The sequence below is a fragment of the Trichomycterus rosablanca genome, chromosome 4, assembly GCF_030014385.1.
Source record: "Trichomycterus rosablanca isolate fTriRos1 chromosome 4, fTriRos1.hap1, whole genome shotgun sequence".
NCBI classification, from domain to species: Eukaryota; Metazoa; Chordata; class Actinopteri; order Siluriformes; family Trichomycteridae; genus Trichomycterus; species Trichomycterus rosablanca.
Window position 1 is genome coordinate 26,088,502 of NC_085991.1, and position 20,330 is coordinate 26,108,831.

The 20,330-nt window shown below is 40.0% G+C and overlaps 1 protein-coding gene across 1 annotated transcript in view; it reads right to left on the reverse strand.

Moving 5' to 3' along the window:
• Positions 1-20,330, reverse strand: part of eml3 (EMAP like 3) — a 96,556-nt gene that overhangs the window by 59,527 nt on the left and 16,699 nt on the right. The window contains exons 2-3 of the mRNA XM_062994072.1: positions 2,143-2,319; positions 413-524 (exon numbers count right to left, since the gene is read on the reverse strand). Of these exons, the coding sequence (XP_062850142.1) occupies positions 413-524; positions 2,143-2,319 (289 nt within the window). The remainder of the gene's footprint in view (positions 1-412; positions 525-2,142; positions 2,320-20,330) is intronic.

Genomic DNA, 20,330 nt, shown 5'->3' on the forward strand with positions numbered 1-20,330 from the left:
TACAATATTTCACCCAATGACTAACAATTTAACGGCTTTACAGACCAAACAAGGGACGGATTTGTCCTGATTTTCAAGTGTGCCAAAGAATGTTGTGTTGTTTCTTTGTTGCACTACACATGTGGGTAGACAGACTGCATTTTTCACCACCGGGCATCGAGTGTCCTTGATCGACTTGGGAGAAGTTACAGAAAGAAGCTTTGTACAATTGAAACATTTTGATCAGCAGTTTTGACTTCATGCAACAGATTTAGTGATACTTTACATTTAAAATGTTTAACTGTATGCATAAAATACATCTACTGCCAGTAACAATTTAAATTTAAGCACATAACATGGGTAATCACATGGTAGTTTCCCCTAGTAGCATATCATTACAGCCAAAAAAACACCTAAATGTATGTGTTGATACCTGTTGGGTGTGTGGTGCAGTCCATCCAAAGAACTGGAAGAAAGCCTGCATGGTTTGGAGAATCCATCAATGCAAAAAGGCTGATTCAACACCCGAGCTGCAGCAGGGTTCACTGAGGTCATACAGACAGACACATATTTATTCTGACATCTGTGTATTATTTTCTATCAATAATGTCTCAAAAAAGCCTCTCAAGTAAGTCCAGTGTTTTCAGTAGCAGACATGACATATGAAGTCAATGAACTTGTTCTTTATGCAATGTCTTTTCTACTGTCAGGTTTGTAGAAAAAGAAGCTAAAAAATATGTAAAACATACATATATACACTGATCAGGCATAACATTATGACCACCTCCTTGTTTCTACATTCACAGCTCCACTTACCATATAGAAGCACTTTGTAGTTCTACAATTACTGACTGTAGTCCATCTGTTTCTCTACATACTTTTTTTAGCCTGCTTTCACCCTGTTCTTCAATGGTCAGGACTCTCCCAGGACCACCACAGAGTAGGTATTTTTTAGGTGGTGGATCAATCTCAGCACTGCAGTGACTCTGACATGGTGGTGGTGTGTTAGTGTGTGTTGTGCTGGTATGAGTGGATAAGACACAGCAATGCTGATGGAGTTTTTAAACACCTCACTGTCCCTGCTGGACTGAGAATAGTCCACCAACCAAAAATATCCAGCCAACAGCGCCCGTGGGCAGCATCCTGTGACCACTGATGAAGGTCTAGAAGATGACCAACTCAAACAGCAGCAATAGATGAGCGATCGTCTCTGACTTTACATCTACAAGGTGAACCAACTAGGTAGAAGTGTCTAATAGAGTGGATTGTGAGTGGACACGGTATTTAAAAACTCCATCAGCGCTGCTGTTTCTGATCCACTTATACCAGCACAACACACACTAACACACCACCACCATGTCAGTGTCACTGCAGTGCTGAGAAAGATCCACCACCTAAATAATACCTGCTCTGTGGTGGTCCTGTCGGGGTTCTGACCATTGAAGAACAGGGTGAAAGCAGGGTAAAACAGTATGTAGAGAAACAGATGGAATACAGTCAATAATAACTACAAAGTGCTTCTATATGGTAAGTGGAGCTGATAAAATGGACAGTGAGTGTATATATATATATATATATATATATATATATATATATACTGTACATCAGCATACACGTGACAGAAAACATTCATTGTCTGTTTTACTATCACGTTATGCTATTCAGGGTTGTGGTGGGTCCTATTCACTGAGCGAAAGGTAGGAAACACCCTTGACAGGTCACCAGATAATTACAGAACAAGCACACACACACACACACAGGTCAATTTTAATACTCCGATTCACCTGACTGCACATCTTTGGGCTTTGGGAGGAAACCAGAGCACCCGGAAAACCCACACAGACACAAGGAGAACATGCAAACTTTACATAGAAAGGACCCGGACCGCTCCACCTGGGAATCAATCCCAGAAACTTCTTTCTGTTAGGCAATAGTGCTTGCCACCGAGCAACCGTGCCACCCTTATGGGGAACAAATAGTTTAAAATGCATGTAAAGCCATTATCCATGATGCACTTCTGTCACTGCCCAACCCTATTTCGGTCTCTGTATGCCTCTAGAAAAGCTGTGACAGCAATGAATCCACCAATTAAAAGGTGTGTCTACACACCTAGGGCCATAAAGTGTTGATGTATACAATACAATCATACAAGCATGTTCTTACCAGCAATTAGCTGCTGCTTAAGCAACGGTATCTGCTGGTCATGCAGGCGGAGCTTACGAAGTGCGTCAGCCAATGAGGACTTCAGCAGTGTGATCTCATCTTCTTGGGCCTGTAGCCGCACCTCCAAAAGAGAAAGCCTGTCCGGATATTCTGCACTGCTTCCAGCTGAAACATCATCTGGACACACAGATACACACAGTACCGGTCAGCACCTGGTTGTCCTAAATCCCAGTTATGAATATAATGAAACTTCCAGAAAGTAGTCAGAGTATAAAGCTTCACAATGATTTAGCACACTTTCATGGATCTGGAACAGCAAACGGAAAAAAGCAACAACAAAAATAGCCAAACAGTCATCTGTTAATATCATAATATGAATCAGCCTCATATACTGAAAAGAGTTCCAGCCAAATCAAATCTTACACGCCTGTCAAGGTGCAGAAGCAAAAGTTGGAAAACCCCTGGTCAAATATGATATGATATTAACAGATGACTGTTCAACTTTTATATATCTTTTTTATGTCCTTACATTTCTGTTTTTTAATATATTTGTAAACATTTTTATATCTTTATATTTTTGAAAGCTGCTGTAACGTTACAAATGTCCCCCTGTGGAATAATAAAAGGCAATCTTGTCTTATCATGTACAGAAAACATATCTACATATGGCACATAAACAGTAATTGTGCAGAATCTTGTTCTATTTAGAGAATGCCAGAAATCAACAAGGCCGCTCAGGTGGCGAAGTGGTAAAATACGCTATATGAACAACATTTGGCTGTTCATCCAGGGAAGGAGCTGGATAGGGACCTCATAACTAATGCAATTACAACCACTGCTGGTTGATTGACTTTGTCTGCACAGAGGAATAACGCTGATCTGTGCTGTGCGTCTGCACAGTAGAAGAATAACACTGATCAGGGTGTGGCTCTCCGTGCACAAGGCTGATCCGCATATGAACTCGCCTCGTGCAGGTGAAAAGATGCACACGTGTTGGAGGGGGCGTGTGTCAGTTCACTCTCCACAATCGGGGCGGGGGTCAGCACCAGATGAGAGGAAGCATAACGCAATTGGGTAAAAACTGGACACGCTAAAAAAAAAGGGAGAAAATGCATAAAAAAAATAAAAATCAACAAAACAAAGAGTTTGACCAGAGATGTACAAACTTATGTAATGTAAGTGTTTTTGTGTAATTAAGATCAATAATGTATTTAAACCAAACAGTTTAATCCATAAAAATAAACATAACTGTGAAAATGAAATAATATATTGTACCTTAATAATTCTGTCTTTGCCATTATCAACAATGAGTTTATGTACATGTAATAATGCCACTGTGGCAGTATTAAACAGAGGAAGAACAGTTATATGCTTAATAATAGTTTAATAATAAACTATGCAACTCCAAGGTAATGTTGACATATTGATTAATAGGAGACAAGTTCTTTGCCTGAACAACCAACACAGTGAAATAATTAGTTCAATTTTCTTTGGCCTTTTTCTAAAAAATACAAACCTCTAAAGTTGGCACATTTTCTAAAGACAACAGTCTGTGATTTGTGGATTCTCATGAACATTCTTTTAACAATAAAAAAGTACAAAGAAAATAGACTTTTAATGCTTTGGCTGTCCAACTTGATTGCATTTTGTTAATATAAACACATTTTTGTTTTTACAGAACATACTGCCTGTTTACAGTCAGACTGAAGAAGTCATTCGGATTGAGTGACGAAACATATCTCTACAACAAACTTGTGTCCAGATGAACTGATTCAACTTTGTGGATTTGTGGACCTGGATTATTGAGCATGCATCAACAGGTACTGCCTGTTTCCACAATAAGCAGGTGAATTGGTAACAGGTGAGGGTATCATGACTATGTATATAAGTAAGGATCCACCAAAGGCTGGTCAACTGTTCAAAAAGTTAGACAGACAGACAGACAGACCGACAGACAGACCGACAGACAGACAGACCGACAGACAGACAGACAGACAGACAGACAGACAGATAGATAGATAGATAGATAGATACTTTATTGATCTCGAAGGAAATTAAAGTGCACAAAAAGATAAGCAAATAATTTTGAACATTCACCATCTACCATGCATAATATTGTAAAAAGATGCAAGAAATCCAGAAAAATCTCTGAAAAACGACTGTTGAATGGGCATGACCTTCAAGCCCTCAGACAACACTGCATGACAAATCATAATGCCATGATAAATACAGCCACATGGGCTCAGAAGTACTTTGGAAAATTGCTGTCCAAGCTTATCTTTGATGGACTGCAAGAAAGTAGAAACATGAGCTGTATTAAGATGAGTCCATGTTTCAGCTTGTTTTTGGGAGCGATCCATGGCAAACATAAACAGTACCATCCAGACTATATCAGCCATAGGTGTGAAAGCCAACATTTGTCATGGTTAAAGGGTGCCATGAGTGCCCATGACATGGGTGACTTGCATATTAAAAAAAAGTAAATATTGTATTGTATTATTCTAATTTGTTTGTATTTACAAAATGCAATTAAGTTGGTGAATAAAAACACTGGAAATTTTTATAATGTACTTTTGTTAGATAAATGACGTTTCAAGAGAATTAAAGAATTACAGATTCTTAATTTTTACAGCATTTTGCAATATGTCACATTTTGTCTAAAAATGGGGTTTGTAGTTCTAAGAAAAATGAGAAACAGACTGATCAAATATAATGACGAAATACCAAATGAAAAGATCACTCTTTATTAATGAATAAACAAGCCTAAAAAAGATGTAACCTTGGCGCTCATGTGGCGCAGCTAGGGTGGCCAGCTGTCCGGCTTTAGGACAGTCCGGTTTTTCAGCTGCCCGTCCTCCGCCCATGCAACGCTAGGCCGGACACTTAAAAATCCTCCTTTTGGAGTGAACTTGTTACATTATAGTGCTACCTATTGTTGGCGGATCTTCTGCGATTGGCCAGTGGTGGGTCTGCCCTCTAAATGCTAGTCTGTGATTGGGTGGTTGAATTTCACCTGCTCGCTCTGTTTTGCATACACCTCTACCTGAGTCAATTAGTCAGCTCTCATGCTCAGGAATGCTGTAAAAATGCCAAAATTTGGTGAGTAAAACAGTAATTTGTTATAGAATTCTTGCTTAAATTTGCAGTATCATGTCCCCCTGTTCCTGGTATGACGTCCTTCTTTTGGGGGTGTAATGTCCTCCTTTTTGTGACTATGAATGTGGCCACCCTAGGCACAGCGTTAAAACACCCTAGCACACCAGAGCTGACATTTCAAACTCGTCTGTTCGAAACTCAGCTGTGTAATCCGGCAGGCTGGGCGCCTACACTAACAACAACAACGATTGGCTGTTGTTCATACAGGCTGGGAGCCAGATGGGACCTCATAACTGATGCAATTATGACCTTTGCACAGAGTCGAGGAATAATGCAGATCAGGGTGTGTCTCTCTGTACACAAAGCTGAAATGCATATGAACTCGCCTCGTGCAGGTGAAAAAATGCAGTCGGCTACTGCAGACATGTCGGAGGGGCATGTGTCAGTCTTGGCTCTCCTCAGTCAGGAGTGGAGGTCAGCATCGGTATAGAGATTGCGTAATGCAATCGGGTAATTGGATACAACTAGATTGGGAGAAAAATTGGAGAAAATGCAAAAAAAAAGATGTAACCTTTTTTTATTGTCTAGGTTTTCTGCACTTGGAAATCTATGTAAATATGTAAATCACATACAGAGACCGAGGCTAAGCTAAATATTTGATTGTTAAGCTGCAAAAATGACCATGTATATGTTTAAAAGTCGGGTTGTAGCCTCAAAATGCTGAATTCCAATTCTGTGCATCATTCCACCGGTGTTCTTAGTGCTGTGTTAATTACAAAGCCACATACTGCCCCCAAAACTCACAGAAGATGTATCACATTAACATCTTTTAAATTCAAAAGTGTAAAAGTGTGATGGTTGCCTTTGTAACAGAAACAGCGTCCAGCACCCAGATGTCAGTGATAACATGAGCATAAGCCAGTGGCAAGTAGCAACTGGGGAAAATGGAAACATGCTGAGAATAAATTAGCTTTTTTGTTTCCTTCAACTCAGCACCAGTTTTGGTTGTAATGTAGCTTAATACAATATTCTAAGGTCTGTGTAATTTACCATTGCTGGTGCGGCTAGGCACATACACTCAAATGCTGCTGGTTTTGTGTTTACATGTAAGCCTACAAGGGGCAGCACGGTGGCTTGGTGTGTAGCACTGTCACCTCACAGCAAGAAGGTCCTGGGTTCGATCCCCAGGTGGAGCGGTCTGGGTCCTTTCTGTGTACATGTTCTCTTTATGTCTGCGTGGGTTTCCATCGGAAGCTCCGGTTTCCTCCCACAGTCCAAAGACATGCAAGTGAGGTGAATTGGAGATACAAAATTGTCCATGACTGTGTTTGACATTAAACTTGTGAACTGATGAATCTTGTGTAACGAGTAACTACCTGTCCTGTCATGAATGTAACCAAAGTGTATAAAACATGACGTTAAAATCCTAATACATAATAAATAATGTAAGCACCAGAGTCACTAAAATACAAATGTAGTGTTTGTGGCAGATTATTTTACAGACGTGGTGTCATCACGGTGAACCGATCTAAGTAATGGCTTTCTGACAGTTCTGAAAAGTTCCCAGTTCCCACCTGAACTCCCACACTGGCCTCACCCTAGGGTTGGGCGATATTGCTGATTTTCATACCGTCATACTGTCTTCATAAAGTACCGTGGTATACGGTGTGTGTGTGTGTGTGTGTGTGAGGGGGGGGTTCGGACGTCTCTCTGTTAGTAATGGGTCGTTCGCGAGCGATCCGATTCTATTGAACGGCTCTTTCAAATGAACCGAGTCGCATCTCTGGGAACCGTTATATAAATGTTTGATATGTTCTTTTCATTTTTGCGCCGTTCTTATTGGCTGTAATACACCAATTCTGCTTCACATCAGTACGGGGAATTAATCAGTCATAATAAAAGCTGTTTATTGTTGGAATTCAAATCCGAAATCTGAGTATTGCGAAGAGTGAGCGCGACACACACACACACAGAGATAATATTATTTTGTATAAACTTGCACAAGTGTGTTTTTTTGCAAGTTCGGGCTTGTCAGTGAATGTAACTGTATTCGGTACAAAGAGATGTTATATTGACATGCTAGCACGTTGTGCCACCCCATCCCATGGTTTTGAAGGGCAAGATACTAACTGTTAGCTTAGCAAGCAAAACCCGATGGAATCGCTGTCTAAGTAGCGAGTTCGAATAACTTGCCTTATAATAAGTCATTGACTTAATAGAATCCTCTCTACTGAGGCAGCTGCCTATGTAGGCAGTAAGACAGCAAGGCAGCTCACTAGGTGTTTGAACACACCCTATGTAGAGCGCTCCCTAGCTTTTGTGTTATCGCCTCAAAAAGTGAGCACCCCCACAACCAATTAGTGAGCTCCAACTGCCTACAACTCCCGCCCCTCCCTTATTGTGGATGCGCGCAGGTCTTAAAGTCTTCGTTTTCAAGGTGGACCTTAAGCAGAAATTTGACGCTTCACATTTTTAAAATACCGTCAGCATTTTTAAATACCGTCAGCATTTTTAAATACCGCGGTATACCGTAATACCGTCATACCACCCAACCCAACTTCACCCTGATAGTATCTGTTAGACTCGCTTCACTGTACTGATTTCAACTTCTACTGTATTGGCTTTGTTCTGACAGAACATTTTTTCCTTAGTTCCTTTGTTAGAATTAAACACTGCACAAGAAAACATGCAGTGTGATGACAGACCGGGAGTTCTTAGGAAGAGCTAGTGAGACGAACTATGTCATTTCGAATACCAAGAATTACCAGTAGTATCATATGTCACTTCCTGAATTTCAGTACTAGTATCTGTTTGCTAAGACTCCAGCAGTCAAACCCACAGGCAGTTTCTGGTGCAGAACAACGAGTGCAGTCTTTTGACAAAAGGTCCTTTGAAAATGTGGGAGGCTTTGCTCTGCTAGCTGAGCCAGCGCTCTGAATTAATAAACTGCCCGAAACATGCTCGAAAACCACAAATCCTACTTAAGTTTAGATTTCATGAACATGAATGGCACCAGAATCTGTAATTGAAGCCTTTGAAAAGGGTTTGGCAAATTTTCTTTTGGAATAAACAGCTGGGCGTCTTTATACATAAGAGTTCTAACTGTCCTAGCTCAAACAGAAGTAAAAGGAAGCATGAAACGGCGCTGAAACCATAACCAATTGTGTGGGGGATAAGCTGCATGATGACAGCATAAGATAAATACAGAAATGATCCATCAAAAACAGTTTCCTCAAAGATCACTGCAGTAGAGCTTGATCAAGAGTCTTTACTGTAGGGCCAAAACCCAAAAATGTGTTTTCCAACCAAAAATTAAAGACTAAAAAAGCTATTTCATTTTAAAATGTTCAAGGACTTCAGAACATACAGTGGTGTTCAAAAAAATAGCAGTCCAACACCATTAACCTGATAAATCACTGTTTTTAGTAGAAATGATATTTCTACATAGCAAATAATTTACTTGAAAGTGTAGTAGAGTAATGAAAACAAAACAAACCCAACAATTAGGACATGCATCCCACTCATTCTGAGTAATCGAACCATTGATTGAAAGGGGGTTGTTCAAAATAATAGCAGTGAGGAGTTCAATTGGTGAAGTCATTCATTCTGCAGAAGAATGGGTGTCAATTTTGGCCCTTATTTAATGTAGGAGGGTGGCAAATGTTGCACAGCTTGGTCATAGCGCGTTTCCTTCTGAAACATTGGGTAAAATGGGTTGTTCCAGACATTGTTCTGATGAACAGCGTACTTTGATTAAAAAGTTGATAGTAGAGGGAAAAACATACAGAGAAGTGCAGCAAATTATTGGCTGCTCAGCTAAAATTATCTCAAATGCCTTGAAGTGACAACCAACACCTGAAAGACGCAGAAGGAAGCGTGGAACTACTGTTCGAATGGATCGAAGAATAGCCAAAATGGCAAATACTCAGCCAATGATCACCACCAGAAAGAATTAGGAACATCTGAAGTTACCAGTGAGTACAGAAGATGATTAAGTGAAGCCAATTTACCAGCAAGAACTCCTTGCAAAGTCCCGTTGTTAAGAAAAAGACAAGTCCTGAATGGGTTAACATTTGCCAAGAACACATTAACTGGTCCAAAGAGAAACGGCTCAACATTTTGTGGACTGGTGAAAGCAAAATTGTTCTTTTTGGGTCTAGTGGCCGTAGACAGTATGTCAGACGACCCCCGAGCACTGAATTCAAGCCAAAGTTCACTGTGAAGACAGTAAAGCATGGTGGTACAAAATGATGATATGGGGATGTTTTTGATACCATGGTGTTACGCCTATTTATCACATACGAGGGATCATGGATCAGTTTAAATATATCAGAATACTTGAGCAGATCATGTTGCCCTATGTTGAAGAAGAAAAAGTCCTTAAAATGGGTGTTTCAACATGACAATGACCCAAAACATCTTGGTTACAGACAAATAAGACTGAGGTAATAGAGTGGCCAGCTCAAGCCCCTGTCTTCAATCTCATAGAGAACTTGTGTTCTGACATCTGAAATGCGTTCTTTTGAGGCAAAACCCAAAATTGCAGAAGAACTGTGGAATGTAGTGTTATCATCCTGGACTGGAATACCTGTTCAGAGGTGCCAGAAGTTGATCGACTCCATGCAACACAGATCTCAGAAACAATTGTTCTGCCACTAAATATTAGTTCAGTAATTTAAAGTAAAGTGAAACCTCAAAAATTTTTTCATGTTGTAGATAATTTTTTTGAGTTTTTAAAGAAAAATGCTGGCACTGCTATTATTTTGAACAGCCTAATATTCATTTTTCTTAACTTTCTGTAAAGGATGAACACAAACTGGCTAAATGTTGTTAATGTTTTGATTTAGAATTGAAAGTGTAGTATTTTCAGTGCGTTTGCATTCATGGAAATAAAAGTTATTATAATGATTTTGTGCTTTATTCACTTTTTTAAAATCACTGCTATTTTTTTTAACACTACTGTAATGTCCAAAATTATTAAAAGTCATTTATGGAGGCATTGTGGTGCACTCAGCTGGCCACTCGACAGCCCACTCCTAATATTATATTGACAGCTTGGGTGTCTACACAGACATTGACTATGGATGGCTGAAACAGTCTAGGTATTTGATGGTGCATTTGTCAGTGCACTCTCAGTGGTGGTCCGAATGAAATCAAGGAGGGTTGCATCATGACGGGCATCAAGCATAAAAACTGTGGCAACAGTTACTTGGTATGCAGAGCGGAACGATTTACATTTTTAGCATTTAGCTTTCCAAAGCGACTTACAACTAAGACTGTTACCATATAGAAGCACTTTGCAGTTTGCAGGTATTATTTAGGTGGTGGATCATTCTCAGCACTGCAGTGACACTGACATGGTGGTGGTGTGTTAGTGTGTGTTGTGCTGGTATGAGTGGATCAGACACAGCAATGCTGCTGGAGTTTTTAAATACCGTGTTCACTCTATTAGACACTCCTACCTAGTTGGTCCACCTTGTAGATGTAAAGTCAGAGACAATCGCTCATCTATTGCTGCTGTTTGAGTTGGTCATCTTCTAGACCTTCACCAGTGGTCACAGGACGCTGCTGGATATATTTTTGGTTGGTGGACTATTCTCAGTCCAGCAGTGACAGTGAGGTGTTTAAAACCTCCAGCAGTGCTGATGTGTCTGATCCACTCATACCAGCACAACACACACAAACACACCACCATGTCAGTGTCACTGCAGTGCTGAGAATGACCCACCACCCAAATAATACCTGCTCAGTAGTGGTCCTGGGAGAGTCCTGACCATTAAAGAACAGCATGAAAGGGAGCTAACAAAGCATGCAGAGAAACAAATGGACTACAGTCAGTAATTGCAGAACTACAAAGTGCTTCTATATGGTAAGTGGAGCTGATAAAATGGACAGTGAGTGTAGAAACAAGGAGGTGGTTTTAATGTTATGGCTGATCTGTGTACATTGCAAGCAATTGAGAGTTAGGGACCTTCCTCAAGAGCCCAACAGTGGCAAGCTGGCAGACCACAATAAAACAATGAAAAGCTGCTGTCAAAAAGGATCATGTCTGGTACAAGCTAAATATGTACTTGGGCTAAACGCTGTCATCATAATAACAGCTTTCTGAGAAATGACAAATGAAATTCATTTATATAGTCCAAGTATATAATTAGCTTGTTCCTGGTACCTGGGTTTGTGGATTGGTCCACATCTGCAGCTTACAGGTAAATACCTCAATTTATTTTGGCATGTTGTCTACAGACGTTGGTCATATTGCACATATACAAATAGTGACTAGTTCCCTGGGGAAATTTATTTTCATTTATAATACAGCAGTAAAGCAGAGGATATTTCATGAATTTTAACTAAGAAAAACAAGAAACAGACCTTGAATGTCCTACACTATATGGTCAAAAGTATCTGGACACATGACCATAAGCTTGTAAGCGGAAACACAGAAATTCAATAATAATAAAAAAAAACATATTAAATTCAAGGTAATTCAAATTCAGTGTAATCAGAAGTGAAACCAGCTTTTCCTCATTCATGAGAACAAAACATGAAGGAATCAAGACTTTAATCCAGTTTTCTTCAACAACATTTACCTTTGTAAACAGTCTTCTACTTAAGCCTGAAACTAAGAATTAATTATTGGCTGATTAAAGAAGCTGTGCTGCAACATGATACAGTCCAACTAGCTGCAGTTTAAAGAGAAACAATCAAGACGCTAGAACAATGAAGTGGTCTATTTTTTACTGTTAGATCCTTCTTTCTATGGAACAAAAGTGAAGCTTATTCAACCGGTTAGTGCAGAAAGGATCAAAGCTGTTGTGGTCAAAACGGGAAAAGAAACCGAATGACACTCAAGAGGCAAGTCATCACATGACCATCTGGTCACTTTTTTAAAATGATAATCAAGGTCTTCAATTGAGCAAAGACGTATTTTCTAAACCACAAACATGTGACTTATCTGTCCATTTCTGGTGCTTACTGATTATATTAGACTATCATTCATGACTTCAGTTTTCGGTCGGTTTGTTTATCTGCAGCATCTGGCTCTCAATATTAAAACCCCACATAAAAACTGTTTTGCTCCTTTAAGGGGGCATGTCGAAGCCAGCCAGCTGCACTTCTGGGCACATTAGGAATCAGTTACCAAACTGTTTTCATTTGGCACCACTTTTTTATCCCCATTTGTGAATTCCTAATGTTTAGAGAGTGAAGCTTGAAAGCATGAAAGTGCTGAAACATGGATTGTCTCGATTTCTATCCTTCAATCGCCGCTTCATTTGCAATGTGTATTATGCAAACAGAGCTACATTCACAGGTGCAGAGTGAAGAACTATCTATAAATAAAAGCTGTTTAAATGTGTGTATTCAGCCAACATACACACAAGCTGGACACTGTAAACACAGACTTTCATAAAGATCTGAATAACTATTTACCTAAACATTTTACACCCCAGGTTTGTATGCTGGGTGGTGCAATAAAAATGCATTTTCCCTGTCAGAAGATTTGTTGATTCTGCTTTCTTAACCTTGATGTAAAGGATTTCATTCTTTCCACCATATCAATTAAATCAACTCTACAATATTTCTGGCATCCATTAGCCCAAGTACCTAAAAAGCATGTGCAAGCCCTCATGCACCAGGTTTGTTAGGTGCCATGTAAATAGGTATCAGGTTTATTAGTGTGAGAAAAACTAGCAACAAATACACAGTCAAGTCACATTATGACCAATTCTTACTGTCGGCGGTGGCAGCGCGTAGCTCATGAAGAAAGTCATGTTTCGTGAGCTGGCTTGGTGGGTATATAAGGTGTGCGATAGGCTGTCTGCACATACAGTGTATCACAAAAGTGAGTACACCCCTCACATTTCTGCAAATATTTCATTATATCTTTTCATGGGACAACACTATAGACATGAAACTTGGATATAACTTAGAGTAGTCAGTGTACAACTTGTATAGCAGTGTAGATTTACTGTCTTCTGAAAATAACTCAACACACAGCCATTAATGTCTAAATAGCTGGCAACATAAGTGAGTACACCCCACAGTGAACATGTCCAAATTGTGCCCAAATGTGTCGTTGTCCCTCCCTGGTGTCATGTGTCAAGGTCCCAGGTGTAAATGGGGAGCAGGGCTGTTAAATTTGGTGTTTTGGGTACAATTCTCTCATACTGGCCACTGGATATTCAACATGGCACCTCATGGCAAAGAACTCTCTGAGGATGTGAGAAATAGAATTGTTGCTCTCCACAAAGATGGCCTGGGCTATAAGAAGATTGCTAACACCCTGAAACTGAGCTACAGCATGGTGGCCAAGGTCATACAGCGGTTTTCCAGGACAGGTTCCACTCGGAACAGGCTTCGCCAGGGTCGACCAAAGAAGTTGAGTCCACGTGTTCGGCGTCATATCCAGAGGTTGGCTTTAAAAAATAGACACATGAGTGCTGCCAGCATTGCTGCAGAGGTTGAAGACGTGGGAGGTCAGCCTGTCAGTGCTCAGACCATACGCCGCACACTGCATCAACTCGGTCTGCATGGTCGTCATCCCAGAAGGAAGCTGACGCACAAGAAAGCCCGCAAACAGTTTGCTGAAGACAAGCAGTCCAAGAACATGGATTACTGGAATGCCCTGTGGTCTGACGAGACCAAGATAAACTTGTTTGGCTCAGATGGTGTCCAGCATGTGTGGCGGCGCCCTGGTGAGAAGTACCAAGACAACTGTATCTTGCCTACAGTCAAGCATGGTGGTGGTAGCATCATGGTCTTGGGCTGCATGAGTGTTGCTGGCACTGGGGAGCTGCAGTTCATTGAGGGAAACATGAATTCCAACATGTACTGTGACATTCTGAAACAGAGCATGATCCCCTCCCTTCGAAAACTGGGCCTCATGGCAGTTTTCCAACAGGATAACGACCCCAAACACATCCTCCAAGATGACAACTGCCTTGCTGAGGAAGCTGAAGGTAAAGGTGATGGACTAAACCCAATTGAGCACCTGTGGCGCATCCTCAAGTGGAAGGTGGAGGAGTTCAAGGTGTCTAACATCCACCAGCTCCGTGATGTCATCATGGAGGAGTGGAAGAGGATTCCAGTAGCAACCTGTGCAGCTCTGGTGAATTCCATGCCCAGGAGGGTTAAGGCAGTGCTGGATAATAATGGTGGTCACACAAAATATTGACACTTTGGGCACAATTTGGACATGTTCACTGTGGGGTGTACTCACTTATGTTGCCAGCCATTTAGACATTAATGGCTGTGTGTTGAGTTATTTTCAGAAGACAGTAAATCTACACTGCTATACAAGTTGTACACTGACTACTCTAAGTTATATCCAAGTTTCATGTCTATAGTGTTGTCCCATGAAAAGATATAATGAAATATTTGCAGAAATGTGAGGGGTGTACTCACTTTTGTGATACACTGTATATTCATCATTGCTGTCATGGGTAAAATTACCATGTGTAAAATTGTCTTCTCTGGGGCAGTTGGGATCTTCCAGCAAGTCAATGCGACGTGTCACACAGCTATAAATGTCCAAAATTGGTTGGAAGAGTGTGACCAAGACTTCCAAGTACTACCTTGGCCCCCTAATTCCCCGGACTTTAACATCTATGAGCATCTATGTGACCACCTCAATCGTCATGTTCACTCTATGGATCCTGCCCCACGCTCCCTCCAGCAGCTGTTGGACGCACTGCATTCAGCATGGCTCCAGATACCTGTGACAACCTACCAGGACCTACCATGCTGCACACAGCTGTTACTCTGGATATTAGCTGGTGGTCATTTCTTCGTTTTTACACTCAACTGTGTAAAATGAAGAAATTAAAAAAATTGGCATGCAGTCAAGGAGGGTTGGGTCATGGAGGTAACAGTCACTCTAAAAAAGTAATTTGCGAATATAGCAGATGTCTAACGGGTAAATGGACAATCATCTCTGCAGCACTTCATAGCAGAAGGGCAAGATGGAAGCCACTGTTGAGTAAAAACACATGACTGCCCAGTTGGAGTTTGCGAAACAGCATATAAAGGAAGCATGAGGAACATGATTCTCTGGTCTTATGAGACAAACATTAACTCAACAAAAAGCATGTCTGGTGAAAAACAGGCATTGCTTATTACCTTGTTAATAGCATCCCTATAGTGAAACATGGTGGTGGCAGCATCATGCTATGACGGTGCCTCTCAGCAACAGGGACAGAGAGACTGGCCAAATACAGGAATATCCTTCATGAAAACCTCCTTCCAAGCACAATTAAGCTCAGACTGGGGTGAAAATTTGACATTCAATATTACAATGACCCAAAGCATACAGCCAAAACAACATTTCAGAGGCTTTAAAGTCTCTTAATGTCCGTAAGTGGCCAAGATGAAGCCCAGACTCCTGTGGAGGGATATGAAGGGGGCAGTCCACAGAAATTTTGCATTTAATATGACAGAGAGTACTCGGTCATCTAGTTCTCTTGACAAATGTCTATTTGCACTATTGTTCAACCCCCAGCCCCAGTACTTGATGAAACATTCTTTTGCTTTGATAACCTAGGTGATTTTGGTAAGCGCTAATACCTCTCTTCCTCTGACATCTCTCTTGTGGAATCACCCATTCTTCTTGTGCAAAAGCTTCCAGCTCATTGAAGTTGAACAGCTTTCATGTTGCAACTGATTTCTGTAAATCCCACCAATTTCTGTGGGATTTAAATCTAGAAACTGAGACGGTCTCTCAAGGATTTCCTTAATCAAGCTGTGATTGACTTGGAAGTGTGCTTGGGATCATTGCATTGCTGGAAAGCCCAAATATCACCAAGGTTCAATTTCACCACAAGAGGCATAACATTCCTCCTTGAAATGCATGTCATATGATGCCAGTAACATCCCCACATTATCACTGACCCACATTCTTGCATGGCCATGGGGATAGTATTCTTCTGGTCATAAGCCTTTCAAGCACCAGACAAGCAGCTGATTCATATCATCAGTTATGGCCATATGGCTGCTGATTAGTATGTTCCAGTTTTTGATTCGTCTCTACATAGATCTGTGTCCCAGAACTCTGCAGACCTATTCAAATTTATTCTGTGCTTCCTGTGGTCAAGCGTGGCAAGCATTGTGGATTCCAGCTATGAAGTCCTTCTTTGTTAAATTATCTTCTTATGGTTGTCCAGTCTTCATCAGGTCATTCAGTAAGTTTTATGCAGTAATAGGCATTTTAGTAACAACTAATCAAACTCTTCAGCCACAACCACCAAGATATGGATCAATAAATCTAAAGAACAGTTTTTACACCATTAGGTATGAGGTTAACACATACCATTACGCATATACTGTAGATAATAAAAGATCTCACTAAGTATCACCAAATTCTGGAAGGAAATGTGACACAATAATCTGAAGTGTGACTCAAGAATCTAAAGCTAAAAAGAGACAGGGTAAAATATAAAACAATAAATACCCTCAAAATTCACCATGAACTCTTAAAACAAAATCTGGCCACTGACTTAAGGTTTTCAAAAAATCTTAAACATGCTGTGCATGCAGGACCGCCCAAGAATAAAGAACTAAAAGTGTTATGCAAGTAAGAGAGGGTAAAAAGTCTCAAAACATGATCAGAAAGGCTCTTGGCTGCAAAAAGCTGTGATGTGCCAAGAAGGAGTTACTAAGCAAGGTTTCCAACTATTTGCACGTGCCAAACAATTACCAAGATAACGCAGTGTAATAGTGTATATTGATTTTGTTATTTACATTTTCAGCATTTAGCAGATGTTATTTTCCAAAGCAACTTACAATTATGACTGAATACAGTTTGTGCAATTGAGGGTTAAGGACCTTGCTTAGGAGACCAACAGTGGTGGTGGTGAGGTTTGAACCTTATGATTACTAGTCCAGTAACTATTATAGTATATTTATTGCACTGATTTATTGCAATTTACAGCAGAAGAGCCAAATTTATACTAGTAGATACACTGCTATTATCATATAGTACATATTTTTATATTACCCACCCACAGTCACTTTTCACTAGCTAAGTCTTCTTTAACACTCCCAAAACTGTCAGTCATTTCCAGTCTTACAAGACCAGGTGCTTATCTATTTGAATAATAAAAAAAGCAATCTTTAAAATGCTTTAAAATTATTTCCATTCAAACAATACTGGGTTTCAATCTCTTTGAAAGGAGAGGAATATAACTCAAGCAGTATCACTGATCTTCAGTCAACTGATGTTTAAAATCCCTATTGAATTATAGAGCCCTATGAAATCTGTGATGCAGAGAACACAAACATCATTGTGGATTTTTAAACTTAAATTTCAGAAATAAACGTGGAAATGCATGAGGCTTGAAATTTCTGGGGGAATTCATCAAATTCCTCGTTTATTTATTAATTTTTTCTATTTATTTATGCATTTTCTCCCTTTTTTCCCGATTTAGTGTAGTCCATTTGTCTTTCGCTGCTGTAGATCCCTGACCCCACCCCACCCACTTAGTCCGGTCATTTTCCCAGCCAGCACACATGATGGCCAATTTGTGTCTGCTACAGGCACTGCCAGTTGTGCCTGCTAGATGGCACCCAGCCGAAAATCATGTCACGGACCGTGAACTAAGCCATTTCCTGTGAAATATGCAATTTTGAATAAATTCAAAATTTAAAGTTAGTGTTTAGCAATTTGAAATATGAGGCGCAATATGCAATATAAGGTGATCCCAGCAATCATACACCAATTAAGTTAGTGTAACAGACTTTTCTGTGGTGTAGTGTGCTGACAGCATTTGATGTATGTGTTTACATATTAAGTGCATTTTGTCCCTTTGTGGATTCCATAATCAAAGGAAAAGTGTGTTTTTCTACACACGTGATCATCTCTGTGCTATACCTCAAAAGAACAAGCCAGTAAAGTATTATGCTTCCGATAGTTTGTCTATTAACAGTTTATTTCTTTCTTTATAAACGCTTGGTTACATTAGCAATCGGTTAGAGAAAATGTCCAAGATGTTGAAATCTAAAGCAGCTAAAAACATGAATTGGGTAACCGTAACGTATACTACACCCAGGGCACTGCACTCTGTAGCCAGTTTAATGTAATTATATCTGCAGGATAGTTCTTTAGTAGAGGTGGGAAACTAGACCTGGCTACTAGAGTTTATTTCCATCACAGTTTAGACCCATAAAAAGTATTTTTACATTTTACAAGCAATCGGCTCCTTTTGTAGAAATTCATTTAAATTTTAACCAGTGATGTCTGGAGTTACTCCATGGATAAGCACACTTGCAAGAGCACTAACTGCTCTACTCCACAGATAGCAGCCTCTAGATGACTGAGATTAACTGGACTCTGATAGAGGAGACAGGAATTCGGCCTTTACTACCCAGAAAGCATGTTGATTTATGTTTTCTTGATGACCCTTTATGAAAGCTATGTTCTAAACAGAACAATACAGCGTTAATACAGCAATAATATTAACCAAAAATCTAAAAGGGATTTGATTAGTTCAGCATTTACAGCTGCAAATGTAGAATGTGATTCAGTTAGTGATTGAGGTTTTTTCGAGAAATTCATTCCAAGCATAGAGATAAGCAAGCACTGAGTTGATGAATAATAGCTCTGGAATGTGAAGACGACAAACACATTTACATTCAGGCCAAAGTTTTAAGAATGTCTCTGTTCATTATAATTTCTTGGCATAGACCAGATGTGTAACTAAGTGTCTGACCCAATCTGTTTCTGGCATTTTGCTTTTTGAATTGTATGCTTTTTAACAAGAGAACAATTTACTATCGGTCATTAAAGCCAAACAGAATCAGTCTTTAACGTGTCTGTAAGGAAGTACTCATAATTTGTAGAAACAGAAACAGAAATAATGCAAAATTAACCAGAAGTTTATCATTGTTTAAATAAGTGCTGTGTGATAAGGCTTAACTGGCTGATTATTTTCCTATTGGTGACAATGCACACTGTATAACCAAAAGGATGTGGACACCTGATCATTAGCTTGTTGGCCATCTAGTGTCAAAACCAGTGACATTAACTTGAAATTGCCCCCCTAAACACTTCAACAACCCCCTCTCATCTGGAGAGCTGTTCACAAAATTTCAGATTGTGAATCATTCCTATTCAGTCAAAAGACTGTTAGTAGCGTCAGGCTCTGATGCTGAATGAAATGACCTGACAAAAATTACGTTCCAATTTATCCAAAAGGTGTTCAGTGAAGTTAAAATCAGGGCTCTACACAGTCCATTGGAGTTCCTCTACATCAAACTTCTCAACCTACTGTATGTCTTTAAGGACCTCACATTATGCACAACGGCAAGACCATACTGGACCATGAAAAGGCCTTTTCTAAACCTTTGCATTAAAGATGAAGGAATGGGATTTATTTTAGTGACAATGGTGTCACTAAAATACCTGAACTCAATAAATACAGGATGTTCATCTAAGGGTGGCCATTTAATGTATACACATACATGCTTAGGCAAGGCAAGTTAATTTGTATATTATACAACAGTTAGTTCCGACCTTACAATCTGATTGGTTGAGAAGCGTTCTAACTGTGCTGATATTCGTGATAACAGCACGGTCTTTTCACACCACAACTGTATTACTCCGCTGACGCGTTGCCAGTAACGACAAGCTTCATGCACACAAACGCGCACGCAGGCGACACAGCCTTTTTTTCCCGATCGCATTTTAAATTCGTTATCTGATATACAATCTAGCGCACTGTGTAGGGAACATAAATCAATTGTCTAATATATTGTCTAGTGCACTATGTAGTGAACATGAATGCGTTATCCGATACACAATCTAGTGCACTATGTAGGGAACATAAATCCACGATCTGATACATAATCTAGTGCACTATGTAGGGAACATAAATCCGCGATCTGATACACAATCTAGTGCACTATGTAGGGAACATAAATCCACGATCTGATACATAATCTAGTGCACTATGTAGGGAACATAAATCCGCGATCTGATACACAATCTAGTGCACTATGTAGGGAACTTTAATGTGTTTGTAACGCGAACAGTTAGCTTAATAGCCCAGTTAGCAGCTCCTAAGAATTCTGTTATCACCCATATCCTTTGGTGTGTGCGAGAG